Here is a 26104-nt window from a genome sequence, read left to right as displayed (position 1 = left end):
TTTGTTTTAACCAATACTCTGTCAAGTGACCCGCTACCACCAAGCAAGCCAGGTGTAGCCCAGCAGTTTTACTTTATGTATCACATTTCAGGTGCTGGGGGAGACGGAGAGAGAGAGGGGGGGGGGGAAGAGACAGAGAGAGGGGAGAGAGAAAGCAAGTCAGCAGAGGACAGAGAGAGGAAGAGAAAGATAAATTGTAAGTGAATTATGTGTCAGCCGACCTCCGTTTTCCAGCAACCTGACATTTAGGGCAGCACTGTGCCTCCATACTGGTAACGCTATTGAAAATGATGCAGTGACGGTGTGATACCTGATCGATCCCCTCACTTGGAAAATGTATTTACCGCCACACGGAGGCAGGGGAGCTGAGCTTCAGAGCAGCATACTGAAAATTTGCATTGGGATCCAGTGTCTTGCTCGAGGAAACGTCAGCAGGGCAGATGGTCCTCCATCTGAAGGGTGGTTTCTACTCACTGCACCAGAGAAACCCAGTCTCTGTCTTCTGTCTGTGCCCTAGAAATCCGCACTAGCATGCCTATGTGCACTTGTCAAATCTGGGTCACACATCATTAGTAAATTATTTCTTCAACATTCTTTTGATATTTCTTGGAGTACTGGATTGACAGGGTTTGTCCCATCCCTTAAATATATTGTCAGATATTTACAAGTAAGTTGTCAGTTGCAGAGAGGAATTTGATGAATTTACTCTCTGAAATACTTCCATGTAATTGTCTCGACTCTCTGGTGCTCGTCGTGTTGTCCTGGCTGGGGAACCCGTCCCACCTTCCAGGCGCAACATGTTGAAACAAGTGCTAATGATTATTTGTGAATATTTTTTTGACACAGGTCTCGCAGAAACGCTCACATGCACATTTAATCTGTGCATATGCCCCCCCACACAAACACACACCCACACAAAGGAACGACTTAAGTATTTGATCTGAATCTGCTCGTAGGTTTGAGAGAGAGAGAACTCCCCTATTGCCCCTTTTTTCCGAGCTTTGCCTGTGTCGGTGCCCTTTTAAAGGCAGGAATCCGATGTCATTTCACAATAACTGTAGAGACGAGTTAATCGTGGCAAACGAACGCACTGTAACAAAACCCAGTTTGACTCTCTTGTCACCTTTTGCGAAGCTGTACTTTCACTTTATCCACGGTGCTTGTTTGTGATGCCGCCTGGCACTGTTTCGGTTTTTCTGTTTTTTACGAGATATCGAAATGTCACAAGCAAAAAAGACAAAAAACACTGTAAATTGTAAATATTTGGATTCGTTTGACGAGAACCCTTTCAGAAACAAAACGTGGATAGGAGGCAGGTGGAGAAAGGTAATTTGGTCTGTCGTAGCCCCCCACCCCAAAAAAAAAGACCAAATGATGGAATTGGATTGCGGTACGGGATAGTGATACAATTCTCTCTCTGTTTTTAAAAGTGGGTGTCTTTTTCATGTGGCAGGTGGCTGACCCTGGAGAGGAAAGGTCATAAGGTCAGAGGTTACCCCCCCCCCCCAGGTGAGGAAAAGTCGATACTCAGTTAGGGAGAGATGTTCGGGCTCCGCTGTTGTCTGAGGAGAATCCAAGTCAGTGAAAAATTCAGTGCCGTGAAATGCAGCAAACCTATACTGTGTGTGTGTGTGTGTGTGTGTGTGTGTGTGTGTGTGTGTGTGTGTGTGTGTGTGTGTGTGTGTGTGTGTGTCTTTTTCCGAATAAGTGTGCGTGTGTATGCTTTTGGGTTCAGATGCTTATTTTAGAAGTGCTTCCTATTTTTTCTCGGTCGGAAAAGGGGCCTGGTTATTATCCATAAATAAAGTAGCAGTATCGTCAGACTGGACGAGCATCTCGCCACATCGACGCTGTTAACCCGAGGGAGCCATGTTTGTATAAAGAACATATTTACACATGTGACACGCATGCGGGCACAAGCCAGTTCGAATTCTGGTCTTTTCCCTTCATTGGTTTATTCTGTTTTTACTCTGTTGGTCCTTCATCATAATGTGTTAAAATGTCTCGTGGTTGGGAGTGAAGAGGTGGTGAACATGTTGATATTTGGTACAAAGTCGTCAGGGGTGTCATGTTTTGTTACGCCATAAAGTAAAAAAAAAGGTCATTTGACCCCTGTTGAGACTAAAGGACTTTAACAAAAAAAAGGACTCTTCTCTCCTCACTGTATGTGTGTGTGTGTGTGTGTGTGTGTGTGTGTGTGTGTGTGTGTGTGTGCGCGTGTGTGCACTATCTCTGCCTCCAAATGAAGATGTTCTTTGAAGGTCACATCTAATCCAGTTTCTAATGTTTTATATTTGCGTTTTATTTATTAACTGATGGAGAAAAAAAACTTGTTTGTAGACATTGTGATGAATTATTATTATTATGCACTGACAACAAGGCCCTTATACTGTGCTTTTGTTTTTTGTTTGTTTGGTTGGTTGGTTTGGGTTTTTTTTTATGTTGGTTCCTTAGCATGATAGGCACCTTTATCTTTGTTTTCTGTGATCAGCCTTAATTTCTAATGTGATAGTTGAGCACAACAACAGTCTCAGGGGAAAAAGCACGCGCGCGTGTGTGTGCGTGTGGGTGAGAGCGAGCGTGAGTGAGTGTGTGCGTGCGCGTGTGTGAGAGCGTGAGAGTGAGAGAATGAGCGAGTAGATGATTCTCAATGTAATTTCATGTGACTGTAGGTGACCCATGAATCGGCTTTGACTCCAGCTGTATGTACAGAAACCCATTCACCAGGATTTAGGCCCCTTAGTTTAACGCCGGTCAGTAATATCGCTCGGCAGTCCGCGTCCTCTTCCGAATGGCGGCGACTCCACTCGAAGCCTCAACCCCCGACCTCCTCGTCATAACAAGGTCATTTCCTTTCCTCAGCAACTTGAATGTGGAGACAATCGTAAGCCAGTTTACCGCCACAATCGCGTTTTGATAGCCGACTAGTAAGAATTTGGCGTGTGAACCAACGCTGTGTGTCAGTTTGACAGAATTTTGTGCCACTGGGTGAGGAAAGAGGCGGACACTTTCCCGCCATGTGTCCCCCCCCCCCAGCATTGCTATAGGAACGGCCCCGCAGTGATTCTTACCTACCTGAAGTTTTTAGACAGAAGAAGAGAGGAGTCCGTTTTTGTTTGTGAAGGGACTCATGTGATGAAGTAACTATACTTTTTAAGTTTTCTTTCTGAAATTGGGAGTCAAGAGAGGACCGTAAACGGTAACACTAGCGCTAACTTTATGCCATAAGAATAAGGTCATTTTACTACTTTTTAATTATGGGACTTTTACCGGGACTGAATTGTGTGTTAAATAATTGAGATATTATTTATGTTGATTATATTAACATATCAGTATAATCTCCCTGGTATAGCAGGGTGCGGACATAGAAACCAGAAGGTCGGATTGTGGTTAATTGCCAAACTAAAGACACTTCAACAATCCCGGCAATTCTGAGGCTTGTGATGTAGTTATACTGAGAAGGAGCCCTTCAAATGAACATTTGTATATAATGAATGTTTCCCTATGTAAATGAACAAAAAAAAAACAACGACCCAATAATAACATAATAAGCAGATATACATTTTTTGTAATTCATGTTATTACACTGTTGATGTTATGGCACGTGGATGGAAATCTTATCAGCATTAAAAAGTATATATCGTTGCCATGGCGTTATGTTCATTTCTTCTTGCCGCAGCACATGTGTTTCCAATCGGGAAATTTGACAATTACAAGGCCAGCCCGGAGCCTCTCGGGGCAGTTCGCTTCCGCAGGGGCGGGGCCCCGTAATTAGACGGCGCTTTTGGCCTTGGCTTTCGCCTCGCCCCGCCCCGCCTCGCGCACGAGAGCTTCTGGCGATTCGTCACTCACACATCAATCATTCGCCGCGGCGGGGGCACGCCGACCTCAGCAGCTCGGGAGGCGTGCAGGGGGAGGGAGCGGGCGCCCCCATCTCAGCCATTCAGACGAGCCCGGGACTCCGCCGCGCTTGCGGGTCCGCTTCGACCTCTATGAGCGGAGGCCGTTTATGAGAAGCGACGTCTCGACGTCGGGCGGACGCAGCGGCCCTCGGCGATCGCTCATGGGAACGAAGCGCCGGTTTTGAAAGAAAATGGATATTCAAACGAGGCACTCTCCAACAAAACATGTCGGCGCGCCCTTCTCTCTTTCATTTCGAGTCGGAGCGTGTCGAGCGCGGTCGCAAATGAAAGGAGGACTAAAATCTAGACGGCAAACGTCACCAAGGCTCGGCGGACTAGAGGCGGCGGGCACTGGGCAGCGGAGCCAGGAGGGAGCAGCTGCCCGCCTGGGCGTGAGGGGGCGTTAATAGCCCGCGCCCTCCAAGTGATAAACCCTCCGCACGTTGACACAAACACACATAACAACCCGCTGGCAGGAAACCGTCGACGTCTGCCGTTTGCCTGTGCTAATTTATGCAGGATTATGCTAATTGACAGGAGCTGTTGCAAATCTCTCACACACACACACGCACACATGCGTGTGGATTGACATCCCCAGAAACACTCTTTCTGTCCTCTTGTTCGCTGAACATTGATCCAACAGTTTCCTCCTCCTCCCCCCCGGGCACCGCGGTGGGACTATAGCGGGGTTGACGAGCTTAAAGGCCGTATTTATCCGGGTCGGTTGAAGTGACACAAGGGGCCGACGGCCCAACGGCAAAGGAGCACTTTGCGAGATGTAGAAAAACAAAACTTTATTAAATTTGAAGTCCCACGTGACCACTTTTTTTTTCTTGCCACAAACATTGCACAGTATGATAAGAAATCACATCATTGGGCATCATGTTACATTACCTATACACATGGTCCTATTGTACATAAAAATGTTTTTGTATTGTTTTTTTTTTGTTTTTTTGTGTTTTTTTTGTGTTTTTGGTGATCTCAAAACGCTGTCTTGGTCTAGTTGTACAATACAGCAAATGCAGGAGAGACATTTGTAGTGTTAGTTCTTCCAGTCCACTGGCCGTCGCTACGCTGAGTAATTAGGGATGAAGGCTCAGACTATGAACCTGCTACATCGGTCATCTGAAATACCCCTCGTTGGGAATCTTGACTAGAAAAGAAATTTAAAAAAAAAAGAAGTTTGTCTTTTAAAATAGTAAAAGTAAAAATACAACAAAAAAAAGAAACCCAAACTATACTCATGAAAACGTATAATATTTACTACAGTAGTGAACATCGTTTTGTCATAGATGCCAAGAGAAAAGTTATGTTTAAGACACTGAGATGACCTCCCTCTGCCAGACAGTGTGCAAACAAACAAGGCAGACCAATCAGGAACTGATCTCTGAAATGTAAAACAGGAAACGTGTGTGGAATCAACCACTCCTCCTCCCCCCCCCCCCCCGTTTGAGACTGGTCATCAGGAGGAGAGACGTCAGTCTACCCCTCACTCCAACTTCTTTCTAAAATGATATATAAAGTGAAGACATAAGACAGGCAGCATTTGTCTGATGACATTTTTGGTCCTTGTGTGCAAATAGGATACACATGTAGATATATACGCATGTATATGAAATTAATAAACAACAGCCAAGGCACCTCGATACTGTTTTTTTTTGTTTGTTTTGTTTTCCTTTTCAGTAAAAAAAAAAAAAAAAAAAACCAAAAACATCCTCATCAATTTGATTGGTATACCAAAAAAATAGAAATGATCAGACTTCAGAGTGGGTTTGATCTCTCATGTGCAGACAAGTCACCGAACTCGAAGGGGAGTTCCACTGCCGAGAGACACAATCGGTCTCATCTTCTTTTTTTTCCCTCCTCTTCCTCTTTTGTCATTTTACTCCTTTTTTCTTTAGGAGACCGGCTGCTTTGCTTGCAGCTCCATCTCGGCCGCCCGTTTCAGGGCCACATCCACCAGGAGCTGGAAGCCGCTGAAGTCCTGTGTGAGGTCTGGAGGGGTGGGCGGCGGGGTGTTGAAAAGCCCGCTGCGGGGGCTCAGGTTGCCCTCCATGCTGGTGCTGCCAGGGATGCTGGTGGTGCCTGGGACCTGCTTGCCGACGGGCCCTTCCTCCTGGCACCTGGCCGGCACCAGAGCCTGCGAGGAATGCAGGAGCTCTGACGCCCTGTCGGAGTTCGCTGCTGGGACGGGTGGGAGGGCGGCTGTGGGGCTGGCCTGCTGCATGGCCGTGGTGACAGTGGTGTGACAGATGACGGAGGGGCGGGTGGGCACCGGCCCCGGGGAGGGGGAGATGTGAGCGGTGGTGGTGGGCGACGGGGCTGACGGGGACATGGCCTTCCTCAGGATGCCCGGGGTGGCGGGTTCGAAGCTGGAGGGGTGCAGGGACCGCTTGTCGTAGCTCTCCTCGGCTCCCGTGGCGGTGCTGGCGTGCTTGGGAGACTGGGAACTGTCGGAGAAGCTGTCGCTGGCCTTGCTGCCTTTCCTAGAGATGGTGAACTGGTTGGGGTCTTTGCCGTCTTTCCGGAGCATCTCTGGGAGGAGCCGCCGCCGTGCGTTTATGAACCAATTGCACACCTTGAGAGGAGGACATTCAAAAAACCAGCGGTTAGAGAACTGATCTCAGGGATATTAAATTACCTGGTGCAGTGTGCAATATATATATATACATACATACACACACACACAGAGTGAGAGAGAAAATATGACTCTTTCAGAGATTTATTCCAGTAGCTATTTGTTTTGCCCATTGCCCACGGTTAGTGTTTCTTGTATAATGTTTTGTAGCTGGTTAAAGATTAGCAGTTAGCACTTATTAAAAAAAAAGCTGGCTTGGAAAAGTCAACTATCTGGATATGCCTATTGCTTTCTTTGTTGTTGTTGAATTAAGAAAAATCCTGAAGTTCTCCGTTTAACCATCTCATTAAATGTGGTCCTCTCGCAGCGTTTCCTTCTCAGCCCTCCCTTCCCGTGCCTGGTGTTGGTCTTAACTGGCTGGGTTGGAGGAGGGGGATGGCTGTAGCTCCGACTATGTTAATGACTCCGCATTGTTCCCAGACAGCTGGGGATGGAAAGGGGTTTGGGAGGGAGGGAAATTCCTGTTCTAGTGCCTCAGCCAAGCCCACAGCACACTGGAGTTTACTCACTCCCGTTTCACAGAACCTGAATGTTGCAACAGCACGCTGGCTTGGATGACCTTCAATTCACTGTTTATTTGTCTTGCCTTCTTTGTTGGTCATAACGACAGGAAATGATTCAGCCCGAAAGACGTTTCCCCCCTCTGCTTATACAGTAGTCTGTATATTCTGCAACAGCCCAGCAGGGGCAAAAGTTGGCACTAGACATTCAAGAAATGTCCCCCCTTTAAAAGCCCCCCCCTTTTTTTCCCCATTTTCCTTGTTCTTACCTGCAGTGTGGAGAGCTGAGTCTGTTTTGACAGGAGGGCTTTCTCCTGTTCGGATGGGTAAGCGTTGTAGCGGTGCTCGTACAGCCAGTCCCTGAGGATCTGAACGGACTCCTTGGGCAGGTTTCCCCGCCGTTTCCTCTTGCCGTTGCTCCCTGCGCTGGACGACAGGTCCAGTGGGGCGTCCACGCTGTCCTCATCCTCCGTCTCACTTCCCGACAGCATCATCAAACCTGAGCACACGTGCGGTTAGGGGAGGGTGGGGAAAGAGAAAATAGCTTGTGAGCAAGACGTGGGGTTACAGAACCACTTCTGTCGGCCGTACTCTTTTGTTGGTCTCTGCCACATAGCCGTCTGCCAAACACTGGCAGTCTGGGAGGCAGCTGATGTGTCAGAGGCAAGCTGTCAAGTTCAGCCATGTGATTCATATAAAGGAGGGAGGGGGTGAGGAGGAGGAGGAGGAGGGCGGGGGGTTGCGAGGGGACGTCACAAAGGCTGATCCGACGCTGTGTCAGTTATAAAACCTGCCTCAACAAATGCAAGCAACGTCTGTTGTGCAGACGGCGCACACCTTTTGTGTTAACGGGCAAAGAAATCAGACTGGATCAACAGGAACAATAATTTTTCTCCTTTAAGAAAGAATCATTTTTATCCTTCTACTTGTGCTTAGTTTTGTCATGATGTTTAATACTGATCCATCGAGACAGGACATTACTGAGCAAAAGAAAGATCATGAGCGAGTGGCTCTTTTGGCTCAGTAATGTACTTTTCAACACCGACTTGATTCCCATTCACAAGGCAAGCCATTTAAAAGCCTTGATATGTTGCAGATCTGGGGTCATTTCAGCAGGTCTGAACATAAATATTTGTCGAATCAGTGTTGGTATTCATAGCCAGCAGTGTAGTGGAGGGTAAATGCACCACAATGCACTTTACCCACTTTTTTTTTAAATAAATGTACTGTACTATAGTTTACCCACCTTTATCAGGGCTGACATACATTTTTATTAGATAAATCCACAGTACACATCAGAGTAAATAGACTCTCAAGCTGATGAGTTGTAGGAAATAGTGTTATTTCATTGAGAAAATACACAAATCAATGCTTCGCTGAAACTATTGACCACATTAAAGTAGCTGATAATTGCCCCAATGATGGTCACTGAATGACGACCATACTTTTTATTTACCATTGCATCACTGTACACAGCTTGATATTTACCCAAGCTGACAAAAGGCTTGGAGCCATTTGAGTACGTAGTCTAAAAAAAAATGTTGTTTTTCTTTTTAAACATTATTCAGTACAGTCAAAAGTGGGAAACGCAGCAGAAAGTTTGAACTGGGCCCAGGCGGCACGATGACGTCATGACGTACATGGAGTCGGGTGGGGGAGGGAGACCTGTTGCAAATCAGCGTCTCCAGACTAAACAAAAGAACCGTGGCTTCCCCATTCTTTCACTCGTAACTCACAAAAGTCTCCGACACAAACGCAGTTCGGACTTTAACTGCTTCGTTTCCGAGGAAGCAAAAAAAAAAAAAACAACAACGACGAGGGGTCCGTACAAAACTACGTTTTCGACTCTTGTTTCGTAAGTTTTAAGGAACTTGTTAAGGAGGGCTCCTACTGTGTGTGTGCGTGCGTGCGCGCGCTCGCACGCGCGCTCTGCACCACGAGGTCAGAGAATGAAAGTGGAGCTCGTGTGGCAGAACGAGCACAAACTGCGACTCCGCAACGAGGTCAGGAAACAACGCGAGCCCGTCCGACTCGAACCTGCACTATTTTCCTGCGCGGAAAGCACAAACAGTCACGTCACCCCGTCATTTCACCTGCACTCGGCATTGTCTCCTGGTCAGCCACGGCCAAGTCAAACGACGAGTCGCCAAAACTCCCCCCGAACTTCTATCAATAGATAAACCCGAAGCCGTCTGGACGACCCGACCGATACAAAACCCGACGATTTCCAACGTGCGGAGACAAAGCAAGCCTAAAGTTCGGACCCTTTATAAGTCAGCTCCGAAGTAAGTTGACCCAGATAGACTACTTGTTTCAGGAGGTGGTGGGGGGGGGGTAACCAACATAACTATATTATTTGCTAAACTTGCAGTATAGTGAATTAAAACCCCCGCGTCGACTCGGTCCCCTCGCCCGGTGGAGGAGAGCGGGACATAAACGTGTTGTGACCTCCGGCCGGCACATGGGAGAGGGCAGAGGAAAGCCTGTTTAGTCTGGAGGGGAAACAATAGAGTGCGTGCTCTGCACGGCGAAAAGCGTCCACCACGATGTCTGCTCGCTGCCCCCCACCACCACCACCACCCTCAACCCCCAACCCCTGCCTCGTCTCTCCACAACACACGCCAGAGAGGACAACGTACCTTTTTTCGTTTTCATCTTCGTCCGAAATCCCCTCTCGTCTTCCCCTTCAGCCACGAACGGAGCGCTGCGCACAGCCGGGTTAGGTATTAATCCTCACAGCAGCAGCAGCAACAACAACAACACACCAAGAAAAAAAATCTCCAGATATTCCCCCGCAACGTGTATATCCAAATAGTCGGAATTCCTTGTTCATCTAAAAAAAAAAAAAAAAAAACCTCTTCCTTTCTCCCCCCTCCTCTGTTTCGTCGTGTTTTCCGCTTCTTTTGTCGGCGACTTTCGGGTACCTGAGATGGTGCGCCTCACTTAGCCAAAGCCCCTCTCATTGAGTGTGTGTTTGATCATGAAACTGGGTGACAGCTATCTTTGACAGCTGCGTGACTCAACGCACAAAGATCCTCCCACCGCGGAGGGCAGAGGAAAAATCTGACATCAGCATGGCTCCGCCGCTGCCGCTGCCTCCTCCTCCTCCTCCTCCTCCTCCGCTGACATGAACACACTCTCACCGGGTTTCATCCGCCGCTAGACCCGCACCACCACCATACACCGACCCAAGCATGCCGTGTGATGTGCAGAAAGGCTTAAATCTGCGCTACTTAAACAAAACAAAACAAAACAAACAAGCAGGATCTGCTTAAGAGCCGCCGCTCTCGCTTGCACGGGCGAGACAAACTGTGCTAATCTTGTTAACGAATCCCGATGACGTCACAGAGTCTGAACATTTGGTGCTTGGATGCAAATGACGGTTTCGCCCGTGAGACGCGGCGGTGTTTACGGTCGCGTACCGGCCGCGGACGCGACGACTGTGGTCGGCGTGTGTAATGCGCCGAAAGGCTTGGCTCTTATTCCAGGCGACAACTTGGTGCCCAACGGGACGTTCGAGTGTAGTTGGTAGCGCGCACAAAGGTTAACCGATAATAAGAATAATAATAAAAAAAGAAAAAGACAAAATGGTGGTGGGCTCCGTACATCGACGTTAACGAGTGATTTATTGCATTTGTACACAACGCGCAATCCTGCGACAAACTCCGGGCGCTCCAGGCGTCTCCGAAAGCCGAATGTCGCCCCCATGTGGTCTATTACTTAAACGTGACCTCTGTGTGGGACACGGTCCTCTCTCGCCCCCTGGCGATGACAATACGCTATTACGCGATACATGACGCAGACGCGAGTCTCGCCATACATGGGCTTTTTGTTTGAAGGGGAAAATGCACTTAAATCGACTTTTATGAAATTCAAAGATAAACAAGTTCATTACAACAGTCTTACCGCTTAGAAGTAGCCAAGTTAAAGGATGGCTACAGACAGATAGACTGTAAACAAGTGGAGTTTTTTTTTCTTCTAATGTGGCCTTTTTATTCACACTTTACATTTAATAATTTCAGGAATATCCTGCCCTACTGACAACTGGAAAGCAAACCAAAACAAGCCGTGGAGGTGACGAGGGGAACCAGTGAGGATATTTCTATATAAAGCTCCATAGTAGTAGCAGCGCCCCGTCAATGACGTCATTTTATTTAGAATAGCAGCGTACACAGCGCTACAGGGTAGGGTGGAGACGTGCCGTATATAGTAGTTTGTAGTTTTTTATCAATTGGGCCAATATGGCTGATAACGCAGCCTGCTTATCAAGTCAACAAACGTTGGTACGTGCGCATTGTGTACGCACAACATGTACACCGCAAATATCCAAGATCAGAAGCTAAAAGTTTTTATTTCTTAAAAGCAAAAAAAGAGGAGAGGGGATGGGGGGGTGGGGGGACCCCACATTTGTGATCTCTTATTTCTTAGCTCATCCGCCAGCGTGCGCATACTTCTGGTGTGCTGTTCGGACGAACATCACACGCACGCATTCCGATGCGGCGGCGTCAGCAGGACGCGGCCGGCCGGAGCTGCGGGAGCCTGCGGAGACTTAAGAACTGTGACACATCGACTCCTCCACGTTGCCGTCGTGTGCTGAACGGCCTCGACGTCACGCACCTCCCCAGCCGTCGGCTATGACCGGAGCTGAAAGAGGAGAGGGTCCCGTTGTTACTCTCGGGTCTAAAATTAGGGTGGCACCGCAACTGCGATGACGCAAGACGTCCAAACTGGCCTGTCTACTCCTCTCCGGGTGACAGACGGGGTTGACATCCATGGAAACGGCTGCTTTACAACTTCGCTGTTGTGCGCCGGCATGGTGTATTTTTAGCCGTTGTTGTCATCTCTCTCTCTCCCTCTCTCTCTCTCGGAACACGGCCGAGCCTTCCGCGTCCGCTAAGGATATAAAGGAGCCAGTCTAACATGCAGCTGTACAGCAGCGCACTGACTCATTACCCGCGCGCCTCCCGGAAACTTTCAGCAGCGGCGTCGAGCGGAGCGGAGCAGCGACCGGCGGCGGCGACATCGGGTCCTCCCGCTGCGGACGAACCGCAGGCTACTCCGGCCAGTCATCCGGCGACAGACACGCCGTCCCCCGCCGACATGCCCGCCCTGTCGTGCTACGAAGCCACATCGGTGAGTCCCGCTTACTTCACGTCGACGGCTGAAATAATAGTCCGTCGGCCCGATGGAGTTGAGCAGTCCTTGCCAGTCCACATCGTGAGGGGCTCCAGGACCAAACCATCACCGGACCCGTATCCAACACACGGCGAGGCCACGGCGGCGCGCAGGGGGCGCCACACCGACGCCGTGGTGGACTTGATGGATGCTTTGAACGGAGCGGATCTGGTGGCAAACACGTTTTTCGGCAGTGGTTACGCCAACGGGCCCCGAATCGAGGAGCGCCAGAGGAAAGTGGAAACTCCCAAAGGGGATCCGAGAGGCTCGGTGGCCAGTGTGGCCCTCGAAAGAGACTTGTTGCATGAAGGCAATGTCGTAGAAACAAAGCAGCTCACGGATGAAACTGGCCGGCCGTGCACGGGCCATGCCATGCCATCCGAGGAAAGAAGGGCCTTTGACCTGAGCGTCCTGCAAGAGTCAACCCCACAGAGAGGTGACATCAGTGACAAGTTAACCCAGTACCTGGCGGAAGTGGAGAAACAGAACAAATACCTGCAGGAGAGGAACAAGTACAGATTCCACATCATCCCGGATGGGAACTGCCTATACAGAGCCGTGTGCAAGGCCGCCTATGGGGAGCAGTCAAAGCACAAGGAGCTGAGGGAGCAGACCATGCATCACATAGCTGACCACCTGGATGAGTTTAACCCCATCATCGAAGGGGATGTGGGGGAGTTCCTCATTGATGCGGCACAGGATGGCGCTTGGGCGGGCTACCCTGAACTCCTAGCCATGAGCCAGATGCTGAACGTCAACATCCACCTCACAACCGGGGGCAGCTTGGAGAGTCCCACCGTCTCCACCATGGTCCACTACCTGGGCGAGGAGGACTGCTCAAAGCCGGCCATCTGGCTGAGTTGGCTCAGCAGTGGTCACTACGACGCCCTGCTAAACAGGCGTCTCCCCAACCCGGAGTACGAGGACTGGTGCCGCCACTCACAGATGCAAAAGAAACGAGACGAGGAGCTGGCAAAGTCCATGGCAGCATCTCTGTCTCGAATGTACCTTGAACAAAACGGCCATGTGTGAGAGCAATAGTTGGTATAACTGAGGGGTTATTTTGACCGAAGGGTATAGCTAAACTGTACCAGTGGTGTCAGCCTGTTATTTGCACTTTGATTCTGCTTGGGGCCCGTTGTACAGTTATGTGCTTTAAATTATTGGTTTTTTTTTAAGTTTTATATTGTCAGAGAAAGGAAGTGCAGTGCACAAACTATGTTCTTTGTATATTCTTAGACCGTTTAGATGATGCTCCTGTGAGGGATTATTGTGGGTTTGTAATGAGATTATGGTTGGATGAGCTGAGTGAAGTTGAAAACTCTTCTTTTAGTTGTAGAGTATCTTGTCTTTAGGGCATGTATTTATTACCCTTAGGTCTCTAACAATTATTTTTCTATCGTTGAAAGGCCGGTGACAAGATATCTTGAAATAGACAACAAAGGAAATCCATTGTTGGCACGTACTTCCTGTTTACATTCAGTTTAATATGGAGTGACACAACAGTAAAGGAACTTTATCAAATTCTTCAGTTTGTTGTTATTTATCGTTGTATTGAGTCCATAGTTGGATTTCTTTTTAAGAAAAAATACTTAGCAGGCCCTTGGCAACCTACTTTAAAATATACTAATTTTCCAATAATGCAATATCTGATAATTGCTGACAACACTGGAAAAAAATGTTTTCCACTAATGAAGTTCCTTAATCAGATAATAAGGAATCAGTTTTTGGTACATAGTTGGCCAACAGGGTAACCCTGTTTCTTCATTATGTTACATTAGAATTAGATTATCAGTCTGGCAGACAAACCACAACAACACGACACTGAGTCCAAAACACTGTTCTTATGGTTCAGGCATGTTGAGAGCCACGTATGTTTCGTCATATTAGGACAAACAAATGTTGAGAGGATCACTACCACGCGGTCATGTGCAGAAGAAAAAAAAAACGTGCAGAGGGAAAATATTTTGGTGCCTCACCACACCAATTCCATGATAGGCCGGGGTGGCCGGGGTTAGATAAGGACAAATTCCGCAGATAGCAAGAGCTCCAACATGAGCCAGATGTTGGGAGTTTATCGCTGACACAGAGAGGCTGCGGGGAGTTTGGAGAGTCCCGCCGCCTCCAACGCCGCAGTACATTTCATTAATTTAACTCAGCTGCCTCTTTCCCAGCTGTCTGGCTCAGGAGTGGTCGTTGCAAAGGGATCCTGGGTCGGTGTTTTCCCCCACAACTACTGCGCTCGCCTCTCCCAGATGCAGCAGAGGAATGCGGATGATTAAGTGGGGAAGGCTGTGGCAGGTTACAGAAACGCAAAATAGTTCTGTGAGCACTTTCATGCGCACGGCAACGGCCCGACTCCTGGGAGTAATCAGCTTAACGCGGCATTTCAAATAAAACGGCTGAGACGCGGCTCAGAATAAACGGTTTTTCTTGCTACCCGGGTAAACATGGGGCGTTTTGATCACATTAGGTGTCCTGGCTTGGTTTTGTTGTTGAATAACGTTGTATAATAAAAAACAAACAACGAACAGCAACTTGAACGTTTACATACGTCAATAAATCCAAACACTGGGACATTTCTCACTTTACTCTCAACATATAAACCCGGTTAGCTCAGTCGGTAAAGCATGACACTCTTAATCTCAGGGTCGTGGGTTCGAGCCCCACATTGGACGCTGGCTTTGTTTGACGTTCTGCGCAACGTGCGGATGAAGTGGCGTTCAAAACTCGCGATGCCACTCCAAATCTCACGAGATTTGGGGCCGTGTATAGAGGTTAGACGTAACTGTCAACAACTCGGACACAGATTTGTCCCCATGGTTAAAATAGCGTCACCTGCTCTTGAACAGAACCGAGTCACGCCGTTAGACGTGCGGGTCTCTCCGGTTAAACTTAGCGACTCAAATTCCCCATAAAACCAACAAGCGCGTATCAGACTGAAAAACTACCGACTCTCTCGAACCTCTTTGATGACGTTTCAACTTGTCGCCGCTAGATGACGTTATAGGCTCCCATATACAATTAGATAAAGTCACATTTAAGACGTAAGTTTGTTTGTTTTTACTTAAAACAACGCGTTATCGTTACCTTACGGACTTATCATTGAACAGGATAATCAGATCCATCAGATGCAGGGGCGCCGCCCGTGTTTGGGCCCCCAGAAAAGTCACGTCAACAAGTAAAAGGTTGTTAATCTTAAATTATAAGAAATATTTGAGGCCCCAGGGAATTCTCCAATTTATCTCCCGTACAGCAGCGCTGGTCAGATGACGTTATCTTCATGCGCCCCTGCACCTGATGGAGAAGACAAGTAACTTATTGATGGGCGGAAATCTCTCTCCCCCTCCCTCCCTCTCTCGCCCCCTCTCCCCTCTCCCCTCCTCTCCCCCCCCCTCCCTCAATGTCCCTCCCTCTCTCTCTATCCCCCCTCCCTCTCTGTCCCTCCCTTCCTCTCTCTCGCTCTTTCTCCCCAATAGTGGCATAACAGTCATGCGGTGGTGAGGACACTGCTCTAGATAGTAAAAGTACTTTCAAGGCAAAAAAAAAAAAAAACTCCACACGAGGTACCGTCAATTTGTTTGGGATGTGGGACTGTGTCACATGTCCACCTTGAGACGTTGCATCCTTTGTTTTGCATTTTGCACGAATGCCTTGAAGACAGACAATAATAATATTGTTAAAATATTATGTGTTGCAATTTTGTCACGCACAGAAGTGAACAGTTTGATGTTTTTAGGGGTAGTGTCACCAGGACACACAAGTGGTTTCATATATATATATATATATACACACACGTGTGTGTGTATATGCATATATGTATATATATATGTGTATATATATATATATATATATATATGTATACAAAAACTTTAATGTCAATTTTCAATTGAAAGTAGACATAGTTAATTACTCATTGAAATCGGATAGCTAGCTAGCTAGATAGTTAAATAGATATTTAGCTAGCTAGCTAGCTAGCTAGATAAATAGATATATAGATAGATGTATGCTTACTGACCACTTAGCTCAGGGCTCTGAGAATAAAGGCATTTTCAACATATTGATATTTATGATCAGGATGACTTTTATCAAATTGTATTTATATATCTCCATATGCCATTTCAGTGGAAAGGCACACCCTACAATAAATATAAACACATACAGTATGCATTTAATGACACTTGAGTATCAAAGTTTAGCGTGTATGTTAAAGAATCAGAATCATGTTTATTGGCCATGTAGGTTTGCACTACATGGGATTTGACTCCAGTTTTGTAGCTCACTCAGTGTACTTAACATGGAATAACAACACTACGACACAAAAATCTTCAGATATATATACAAGGGTTGACTTATACAGGTGACATAAGAGGCGATAAAGTGCAGGGGTGCAGAGAATATATCAGAGATGCTGAAATAGATGTTAGCAGGTTACTTACATACATGCCTGAGGTAGAGGGACATGACATAGCATACCAGTACAGTATATACACAATGGTTGGATTTGATAGTTTTAAGCATTCATTTGAATGACAGCCTGTGCACAGAAACTGTTTTTATATCTGGTTGTTTTGGGGTACAGTGTAGCACCTACCAGAGGGGAGGAGTTGGAACAGGTTGTGACCAGGGTGTGATGGGTCTGCAGTGATGTTGCCTGCCCGTTTCCTGACTCTGGAAGTGTATAAGTCCTGAATAGAGGGCAGGTTAGCACCAATGATTCTCTCTGCAGACCAAACTGTTCGTTGTAGTCTGTCCCTGTCCTGTTTGGTGGCCGATCCAAACCAGACAGTGATGGTGCTCCTTGCCACCATTACTGTTTGTCTGTCCTCCTGCTCCCATGATTGTTTTATACTCTGCCCGTATGTCATAGCCTAACCTGCTGCCCCCCCCCGTCTGTTTTTAAACGGTGCTAGACGTGCGGTATGTTATAACCTCTTGCTACACCCCTGCTGTCTGCCTTATCGCCGCTAAATGTGCTGTATATCCTAACTGCCTGAGTTGTATGTCTGCTTGCCTCCTAACTGCCTGCTATACTGTCCCATTAATTGTGCTGTCTGCTGTAATTAACTGTCCACTGTCTAATCCTGCTGATACTGTATGCTGCTAATACCATTAATGCTTTATGTGTGTGTTGTATGTTGCCATTGGATGTGTCGTATGTTGCCACCACTGCTTACATGTATTAACCAACTCCTGGGTTATTCCATATTTGCTGCTACTGCTCTACTGTGCGTGAACGTGTGTGCTATGTCAGCCTTGTTCCTCTGCACACTTAAGTATGACCACTATGAATGTTTGGTTGTACTGATTGTGATGTCCACATCTGTGTCCTTGGCCTTTCATGTCACTGCTGTTCCTTGTTTTTACCTCTCTTTTTTATTTTACTCCACATCCCCTCCACATAGGCCGTTATTGTAAATAACAGTTTGCTCTTAATTAACTTGCCTATTAAAATAAAGGTTGATGAAAGGTTGATGATGGACGTTCAGAGGACAGACTGGCTTACTGCAGAGCAGAACTGAATCAGCGGTTCCCGATTCAGTAAAGAAGGTTATAAAGTTTGTTATAAAGAATATAACAAAGGACTCACCTGTGAATTGTGATGTCCTTTCTCTCCACCAAGCCAGTGGTTTGTGGACGGCAGGGCGAGCACCGGGGCTTCTGTGGATGCTTAGAAAGTCACACACTCTCTTGTTGATCTGCAGTCATAAGGGAAAACTGAAGAAATACACATACTGCATGCACAAGAACACTCCAAAAAATACAGCAGTCATAAAAAATATTACAAGAACAAAATTAACTTAATAAAACTAAAACATATAATATAATATAAATATATAATGAATAAAATAAAATAATCTAAACGAAAAAGCTATTTGTATCTGATATATCAGCGACAAGTAGATAATTTCTGCCCAGGACTGAAGTACTTACCGCATTGACAAATTCTTTCTCCTGGTGAGAGAGAATCCTTCTGGGAGCTTCGAACTGATGGACGAATTTAATTATGCACACGTCACTTCCTGTGGCCATTTTGTGAAATAGTCGATCTCGCAGGTGGCGTGACTGTCCGATAGCCATCACCGCGTGACTGTCCGATAGCCATCACCATCGTCGCACATACTGTATTACTCTCCGCTCTTGGTTTTCATATTTGCCCAATTAGGCAAAGAGTACCCAGCTGCAGCTAGATGGCGATCATGGGCGCCGCCATTATGGGTACTCTTGTCTATAGTAGCCCCACCTTGTTGTGACACCATTTCCTGTTAGTCGCTATAAAAGGTATGTTCCCCCTGACTTCTACCTTTTTCACCGCTTTGGTCATGTAGAAAGTGGTATGTGTTCATGTTGTCTGCCCCTGTAATTTATTTTATCCATTCCTAACGTGTCTTATGTCTAATGTGGGTCTCAATTCTCGCGTAGGCTACAGCAGGAGCTGATCTGACGTTTTGTGAAACCTGTCCTGTTTTGTTTATATGCGACAGAATACAGATCCCATGCATGGGAGAAGTTGTCCTCCTCTCTTTCCTACACAACGCAATGAAAAAGTACACCGGTCACACTTGTAACTGTCATCTCGCGCTCCTTTTGGACGAATGACACGCTGACGTGTTCGTCTGCTTTTCGGCCCGTCACTCCCCATCTTTGACTTTCGAAGCATTAAATGGCCTTGCTCCCAATTACACCAAGGGCTTATTAACCCGCGCCTTCACTCAGATCGGTGAATGGGGCTCCCTATGTTATGCCCAGATGTTGGTTAGTGACCCAGAGGTGACCGGGCCTTCGCTGTTAGAGCCCCCAAAGTGTGGAATAGTCTGCCTATCGAGATAAGACAGGCAACTTCTTTAGTGTGTTTTAAATCTTTTAGTAAAACATTCTTTGGAAAAGAATGCATGACTGTTTGATATTGTGGCAAATTCGGGGGACAACGCAACCACAGGAACTGCCGCGGCCGGGAAGCGAACCCGTGTCGCCCTCACCGCAGGAGACATCGCTAACCGCTCGACTAAAGGGTCAAACCCACCAGCCAGCCAGCGGCCAGCGTGTCTACTTATCCATGCACGTTACAATATGTTGCCGTGTTCAATTATCCCACCTTTGTGTATGTCTGTGAATGTGCTCATTCAACCAGGTCGTGGTTAGCCAAAGGAGTTGAATCGAGTGCAACTGGACTTGGTATCCGTGAAGACGTCTTGCCTCTCATCCAAGAGGCTTCCTCACCTCGTGCCTTTCTGACTAGACCAAGCTAGTCTGACTGGCTGATGATGAGACTCAGAATTTATCCTCAGAGCTATAGATGTCCATGGCTCTTTGTGTCCCGATGTTTACCAACGCCCGTCGCTAACAGAGCCATAGATATGCGTGGCTCTCCGGTGCTCCGATGTCCAGCCGCGCCTGTCGCCTGGACATCCCTCGCGGTCCGATGGCCTCACGGTCTCACCAGTCCACTTCTGACACCAATGTGGCCAAGGTAAGGTAGATCTTATCACACCCTTTTTTGTGTGCAATTGATCTAAAACTAATTTTAATGCAAATATGTGTAATTTTAGGAGCATTCATGGAGCGGCAGGTATTTTTGTTTTGCACTAAACACGTGTAATTGGTTACATTCTTGCCCGGTGCGGGATTCGATACGGCATGTACTGCACCACAAGGCGACATCACTAACCGCTCGGCTAAAGGGTCAGACTCGGTAGCTAGGGGCTAACGTGTCTTATTAGTAGTTTAAAAACGTTTTGTCTTTTTTATGTTCGCTCAATGTCTTTGTTTTTTATGTAACCCGGTTATTATTTTGGTTTCATAAAGTTTATTATCTTGTTACAGTGTTTCCTTATTTGACTTGCCTGTTGTGCGTAAGGCCAACCAGGCGGAAGGGGGAAGGTCACGGTGAAGGGAGGGGCAAGCGGTTGTGAACAGGGGAGAAGAAGAAGAAGAAGTGGAGAGGCGAGGCGAGGCGAGACGCTGGCGTCAACTCCGGGAAGAGGAGGTAGTTGGAAAACGTAGCAAAAGTCAGTCGTATAGTTTGCAAGTTTAATCGCACAATATTCGAAGGCGTAAGCGGCAAGTGTGATACTGGTGGATGTAAAGCGAACGTCGATTAGATGTTACTGCGTCATTCTCCAGTTCACCGGGACGGTGGTTAGCCAGCTAGTTAGCTAAGCTGGCTAATATTGTAGCCACGCTTGCTAGTTCGGTGAACGTACGCGCCGCCATTTCCCGAAGATTCTGGAACCGCCATTCTGCTGAACTGAGTGAGTACATTTGTCCGTTTAGCTCGCAAGAGTAAAGATAACATGGACACGTCTACTCATTATGTTGCCAGGTTGAGGGAGTCCCCTGTACCTCAGAATAATATATTGTGATATTTCAAAAACATGTCACAGCCTTATTTAAGAAAATGAACATAAGGAAGGCTGCTGGCCCCGATGCCATGTGCCATCTGCGGGCGCACTCTGCCCCACTGCGCTGACCAGCTCCGTGAGGGCTTCCCTAGACTCTTCCAGATGTGTGCCGACTGTTGCAAGTTACCTTCAATTTGGAAAACTTCCGCTATCATCCCTATTCCGAAATCAAAAAAATCCAGAGAACTAAAGGAGGTCAGACCTGTTGCACTTACATCCCTTGCAATGAAACACCCTGAGAAAATGTTAAAAGATAAAGTTGTCCCCCTAGTTGAAGGCAAACTAGACCCCTTGCAGTTTGCTATCAAGCTGGCAAGGGTGTGGAGGATGCAAAACTCATTATACTTGACAAAGTATATAAGCACCTGGAGAAACCCATTTCTCATGTGAGACTTTTATTTGCTGACTTCTCTTCGGCTTTTAACAAGATGCAACCTCACATTTTGACCGATCGGCTTTGCTTCTTAGTTTAATTTGCCTGATCAGCTTTTAATGTTACTTTTAATCTTTTTAACAGACAGAACCCAGCAGGTTTTAGTTAATGGAGTCATCTCCAATGTCCAGGTTTCAAACAGGGGCTGACTGCAGGGTTGCGTTCTTTCCCCCCTGCTTTTTATTTTGTATCCAGACAGCTGCAGGTCTTCTAAAGCAGTGGTTCTCAACCTTTTTGGGGTCCTGGACCCCCTGCGTATTTTTGATCTACCCTGAGGACCCCTCCACCTGATCTTGGGGGAGGGGGGTTGCAATTTGTAGAAACAGTAGAAACTGCATTTTAAATTGCATTATAGCATTTATTCACTCTTTGGGACAAAAATAAGAGCTTTCAGTTGTAACTTAGATATAGTTAACAAAACAGAATTCTTATGCAGTAACTTTCAGATATATGTAACAAAACAGAATATGTATTCAGTAACTTTCAGATATATGTAACAAAACAGAATATGTATTCAGTAACTTTCAGATATATGTAACAAAACAGAATATGTATTCAGTAACTTTCAGATATATGTAACAACAGAATTTTTATGCAGTAACTTTTAACAATGCAAACGGGAGCGAGATCTCTTATTAAAATACAATAAATTACACTTGTGAAACAGATGTAATTAGAGAAAAAAGTCCTGTTACCCTTTATAGTTTAGGTAGATAAAGGTCTCAGTCACATTTGAGTAAAATAATCCTATTTCTATAAATGTCATAGGATCTTCTTTTTAAAGATATTTTATTTTCACGGACCCCCTGCAATTACACTACGGACCACTAGGGGTCCGCGGACCCCCCGGTTGAGAAACACTGTTTTAAAGAGGGTAGCTACCTGGTGAAATTCTCTTGACGATACAGCACTTTTGCCTCTTCTTCAGGGCTCGGAGTCAGATCACGGTTGTGCCCTACCTGCCTTTGGTGATTGGTGCGATGATAACTTCCTTGACCTTAATGTGTCAAAAACTAAGGAACTTATAATTGATCTTAGGAAGAACGGCGATAAACCCAAAGCTAGCACTATACATGGCGAGGATGTTCTAATTGTTGACCCTTACAAGTACTTGGGAACCGTGTTCGACTCCCAACTCAAGTTCGATGTGAACACAGATTTAATTGCCAAGCGTGTATGACAAAATAATTCACTTAATGCGGAAACTTAACTCCCTTTAATGTCTGTAACCCCATTTTATGTATTTTTTTTACCAGTCATTTATTGAAAGTCTTTTAACTTTTTCCTCCGTTTGTTGGTTTGACGGGTTGACTGTGAAGGACAGAAATAGACTAAAACAGTGTTGTTGAGGTCTGCTCCACAATAATCGGAGACCAGCAGAGAGAGTTGTGCTCCCTCTGGGACAGTGTTTCTCAACCCAGTCCTCAAGGAACCCCTATCCTTCATATTTTCTTTGCAACCCTGAATAGATACCTGTTTGTAGTTATTCAACCAATCAGCAATGAATTTTGTCCAATGTTGCACAGCTTGCATAATTAAGTGCTGCGAGATGATTGGTCGAGTAAGTACAAGCAGGGCTACCTATCCAGGGTTACAATGAAAATCTGCAGGATAGGGGTTCCTTGAGGACTGGGTTGAGAAACACTGCTCTGGGAGAAACGTGTGGCCCAGAAGGCAAAAGGAATTGTTAGCCAATCTGACCACGTCCTGTCCAGTGAATTCACTGTAATGGCCTCAGGCCGGCGCTATAAAGCGCCCCCCAGGAGAACGAATTGCTATTCTCGGTCCTTCATTCCTCCTGCTATCAGGCTGTTAAATGCTGAGATTAGTCATTTTAAATAAATACTTTATATTGTTTTAAACCACAATAGTTGGTTTATACCTTGTCTGTTTTTCGCATGGCTTGTGGGCCTGTGCGTTCAGTAACTGTAGTGGGGGAATGTGGTGTGCAATGCATCTTGGAATGCTTCATTTGTTTATTTATTGTTCTGATCTTTTGACTTATATGGATTTTTGCCCTTCTCCTGGTCCTCATGTGAGTGCATGCAGGGCCACATGAGGGTGGCGGTGTGCATTTCTTGCCCATGTACTGTTGTCTCTGACATGGTGATGATTGCCGCTTGTCTGTGAGTTTGTGTGTCTGGGTGGACTGTGGGAACTGAATTGCCCTTCTGGGATAAATAAAGTCTGAATCTAAATCTGAAATCAGGCCTGCAACGAGGGTGGGTTTTTGAGGACCTCATGATTAGTTTGATAGACGCCGGCTTTAGTTTAGTTAATGTTTAATGTGCTTGATTTGGAGTATTGAAAAAGGTACCTACTTTAATTTTTGTATTTGAACTGTATTCAGCCTAACATAGTGAAAGTGCACTAATTATTTTGTTGTTTTTAAAAGGGGGCTAGATTTACTTAATATTTTTTCCTGTTTTTTCTTTTTTTGTGTGTGTGTTTTTTCTCAAAATTTTGTGCTTTCTTAATGTTTTTGTGTTTTAACTTTTCGTGTTTTTTTTGTTTGCATTTTCCTTTCAGTTGGAGAAGAACAAGACACCACCAGGTATTGTTTTGTAATTTTATTAACCTATATTGTTGTTCAGCGACTTGTCCAAATCAGCTGTGAAGTATCTTCACCTTTCATCTTGTCATTTGCTTTTGTTGATGATAATTATGAAATTTTTAGATTTTGCATTTTAGAGTTTAGCATTAGCCCGGTTAGCTCAGTCGGTAGAGCATGAGACTCTTAATCTCAGGGTCGTGGGTTCGAGCCCCACATTGGGCGCTGGCTTTATTTGACTTCTATGTAATGTGCAGCTTTAGTGAGTCGTCACTGACACTAGGCTTACATCAACTACATTGTGTTAAGCTTTTGGTTCATGAAGAGGTGTAGAACCCTGTCCAAATCTCGTGAGATGTGGGCCAGATTTAAGTAAACCTATTTGCAAAACAACTCAAGTACAGATTTCCCCCATGATAAAAATGGTGTTTCTTGCTCTTAAACTAAATTGCCCTACGCTGATGTCCTCCCCTCCGCTGTCCTCCCTCCCCTCTCCTGCCCCCCCCCCCACACACACACACACCCCCACAAATACAGTTTACTGACGGTAAGAGTGAGGAAATTGGTAACAGACAGTGCAGAAACCTATGTCAGGTCGGATGGGAAAAGTGTTTAGAAGGGGTCAGGAAAATATAATTTTAATGCTAAAACGTATATTTTGCAAAAAATTTGAATTTTCAGATTTGAATAAATAGTGAAAACTACTGGGAAGCCAGGGAATTATATGAAAACCTCAATCACACACAAACAAATAAAGCACCCTCTGTTTAAGCTTACAGATGAAAGCAAGTACTAATATTTAAAACATATTTATTTGACTTTCGGAGGCACGTGGCACAGTAGTTATTGATGCAGCTTCACAGCAAGGAGGTCCTGGGTTCGAACTCCAGGGTTGTCCAACCTTGGGGGTCGTCCTCTGTGTGGAGTTTGCATCTTCTCCCCATGTCTGTAGTTGGTTTTCTCTGGGTGCTCCGGTTTCCCCCACCATCAAAAAGACATGCATATTAGGGTTAGTAGTCCTGTCTGTGCCCTTGACCCAGGCATGACAGGACGGACTGGAGTTGATCCCTGGGTGGAACCCTGTGCAAATCTCGCGAGATGTGGTCCAGATTTAAAAGTAAACCTAATTGCCAAACAACTCTAGTACAGATTTTTGCCCATGATAAAAATAGTGTTTCCTGCTCATACACTAAATTGCCCTATGCCGCTAGACAGTCGCTAGACATCGTGTTCCCTCATGTTAAAGGGCGACGTCATCTGCGTTCTAGCTAGTCCATGTTGTTAGAATGGAAACGCCCACCAGCCGTTGGCAAAAAGCAGCGATGCAAGTTAGCGCTGATGTCCTCCCTGATGTCCACAATAATTGCAATATCACTTTTTTGCCAGATCGTGCAGCACTAGTGTGCAGCCCTCCCCGGATCGGCAGAGGGGGTGGAGCAGAGATCGGGATGGCTCGGAAGAGTGTAATTGGCCGGCTATAATTGGGAAGAAAAGGGGAGAAAAAATTCGGGGGGGGGACAAGCGCAAGCTTGCGAGAAACGAGTGTAGTTCTTGCTTCTGCGCTCCTTAACATGCCTTTTATTGTCTTGCTCTGCTCAACCTTGCTTTTGTACTCTTGCATCAAAGACAGTAATTCACACCGTAGCTAGTTTCAGCTCTTAACAAATGAGCGGCGAAAGTGGTAGAGCAGCATTTTAGCATCTCCTATTCAGACTAATGGATGAGCTGGCTCATTTGCAAACAGCTTGCAAATTTGCATTTGAGGAATGCTAACATAGAGAGAGCACTTAACGGTTACATGCAGGATTGCTCCCCCCATACTAGACACACACAAATGCCGAATGCATTTAGACCCTGGGAAGAATAGTCGCTGCTGAGCAGAGGGGGACAACCCGGCTTCAGAAAGTAAAAGTCCTGCCACGTATTTGTTCCACCCATACGCAACACCAGCTGAATTTAATTAGCACAACTCTTCAGCCAGGTAGAGTGACATCACCTTGTTTAGTGAATGGCTAGAACACATACATGGTCAGATTTTTACTTTCTGAAGCCGGGGTGTCCACTTCTGCGTATAATCATACCCAAGAGCTGTCTGAGCTTGCAGAAGTGGACACCCCGGCTTCAGAAAGTAAAAATCTGACCATGTATGTGTTCTAGCCATTCACTAAACAAGGTGATATCACTCTACCTGGCTGAAGAGTTGTGCTAATTAAATTCAGCTGGTGTAGTGTATGGGTGGAACAAATACATGGCAGGACTTTTACTTTCTGAAGCCGGGTTGTCCACCTCTGCTGCTGAGGCAGTGATTAATGGGGATCTGAAATAAAGAATGCATACTGAGTACATTTCAGTTGTTACTTCCACATTCGATGATTGTGATAACAAAAATTTCAAAATTGCTAGCGTGACGTTGTAAGATGGAAACATATTTCTCTTTATAATTTTCTAGATCAGCAAAAAGTAAACGTTCAAATGTTATTTCAGGCAAAAATGTGTGTTAAAG

The 26104-nt window shown here is 46.0% G+C and overlaps 2 protein-coding genes and 2 non-coding genes across 4 annotated transcripts; 3 read left to right on the top strand and 1 right to left on the bottom strand.

The window, feature by feature from the left end:
* Positions 1 to 4679: 4679 nt before the first annotated feature.
* On the bottom strand, positions 4680 to 10132 carry tgif1 (TGFB-induced factor homeobox 1). Its single transcript, XM_056299443.1, has 3 exons — positions 9680 to 10132; positions 7310 to 7539; positions 4680 to 6480 (listed from the first exon to the last, which is right to left on the bottom strand). Exons 1-3 carry the CDS (start codon positions 9693 to 9695, stop codon positions 5800 to 5802), a joined length of 927 nt encoding a protein of 308 aa, XP_056155418.1. The 5' UTR covers positions 9696 to 10132; the 3' UTR covers positions 4680 to 5799.
* A 1384-nt stretch (positions 10133 to 11516) lies between these two features.
* LOC130129853 (OTU domain-containing protein 1) lies at positions 11517 to 14774 on the top strand. Its single transcript, XM_056299524.1, has one exon. The coding sequence runs from the start codon at positions 11961 to 11963 to the stop codon at positions 13245 to 13247; it is 1287 nt and encodes a 428-aa protein (XP_056155499.1). The 5' UTR covers positions 11517 to 11960; the 3' UTR covers positions 13248 to 14774.
* A 46-nt stretch (positions 14775 to 14820) lies between these two features.
* On the top strand, positions 14821 to 14893 carry trnak-cuu (transfer RNA lysine (anticodon CUU)). The gene has a single exon. It is a non-coding gene; the product is annotated as a tRNA-Lys (tRNA).
* Positions 14894 to 23753: 8860 nt separating this feature from the next.
* trnak-cuu (transfer RNA lysine (anticodon CUU)) lies at positions 23754 to 23826 on the top strand. The gene has a single exon. It is a non-coding gene; the product is annotated as a tRNA-Lys (tRNA).
* The last annotated feature ends 2278 nt before the right edge of the window (positions 23827 to 26104 follow it).

The sequence above is a fragment of the Lampris incognitus genome, chromosome 19 (assembly GCF_029633865.1).
Source record: "Lampris incognitus isolate fLamInc1 chromosome 19, fLamInc1.hap2, whole genome shotgun sequence".
Classification (NCBI taxonomy): Eukaryota; Metazoa; Chordata; class Actinopteri; order Lampriformes; family Lampridae; genus Lampris; species Lampris incognitus.
The sequence above is the reverse complement of the archived record's forward strand: the minus strand, read 5'-3'. Positions and strand labels throughout refer to the sequence as shown.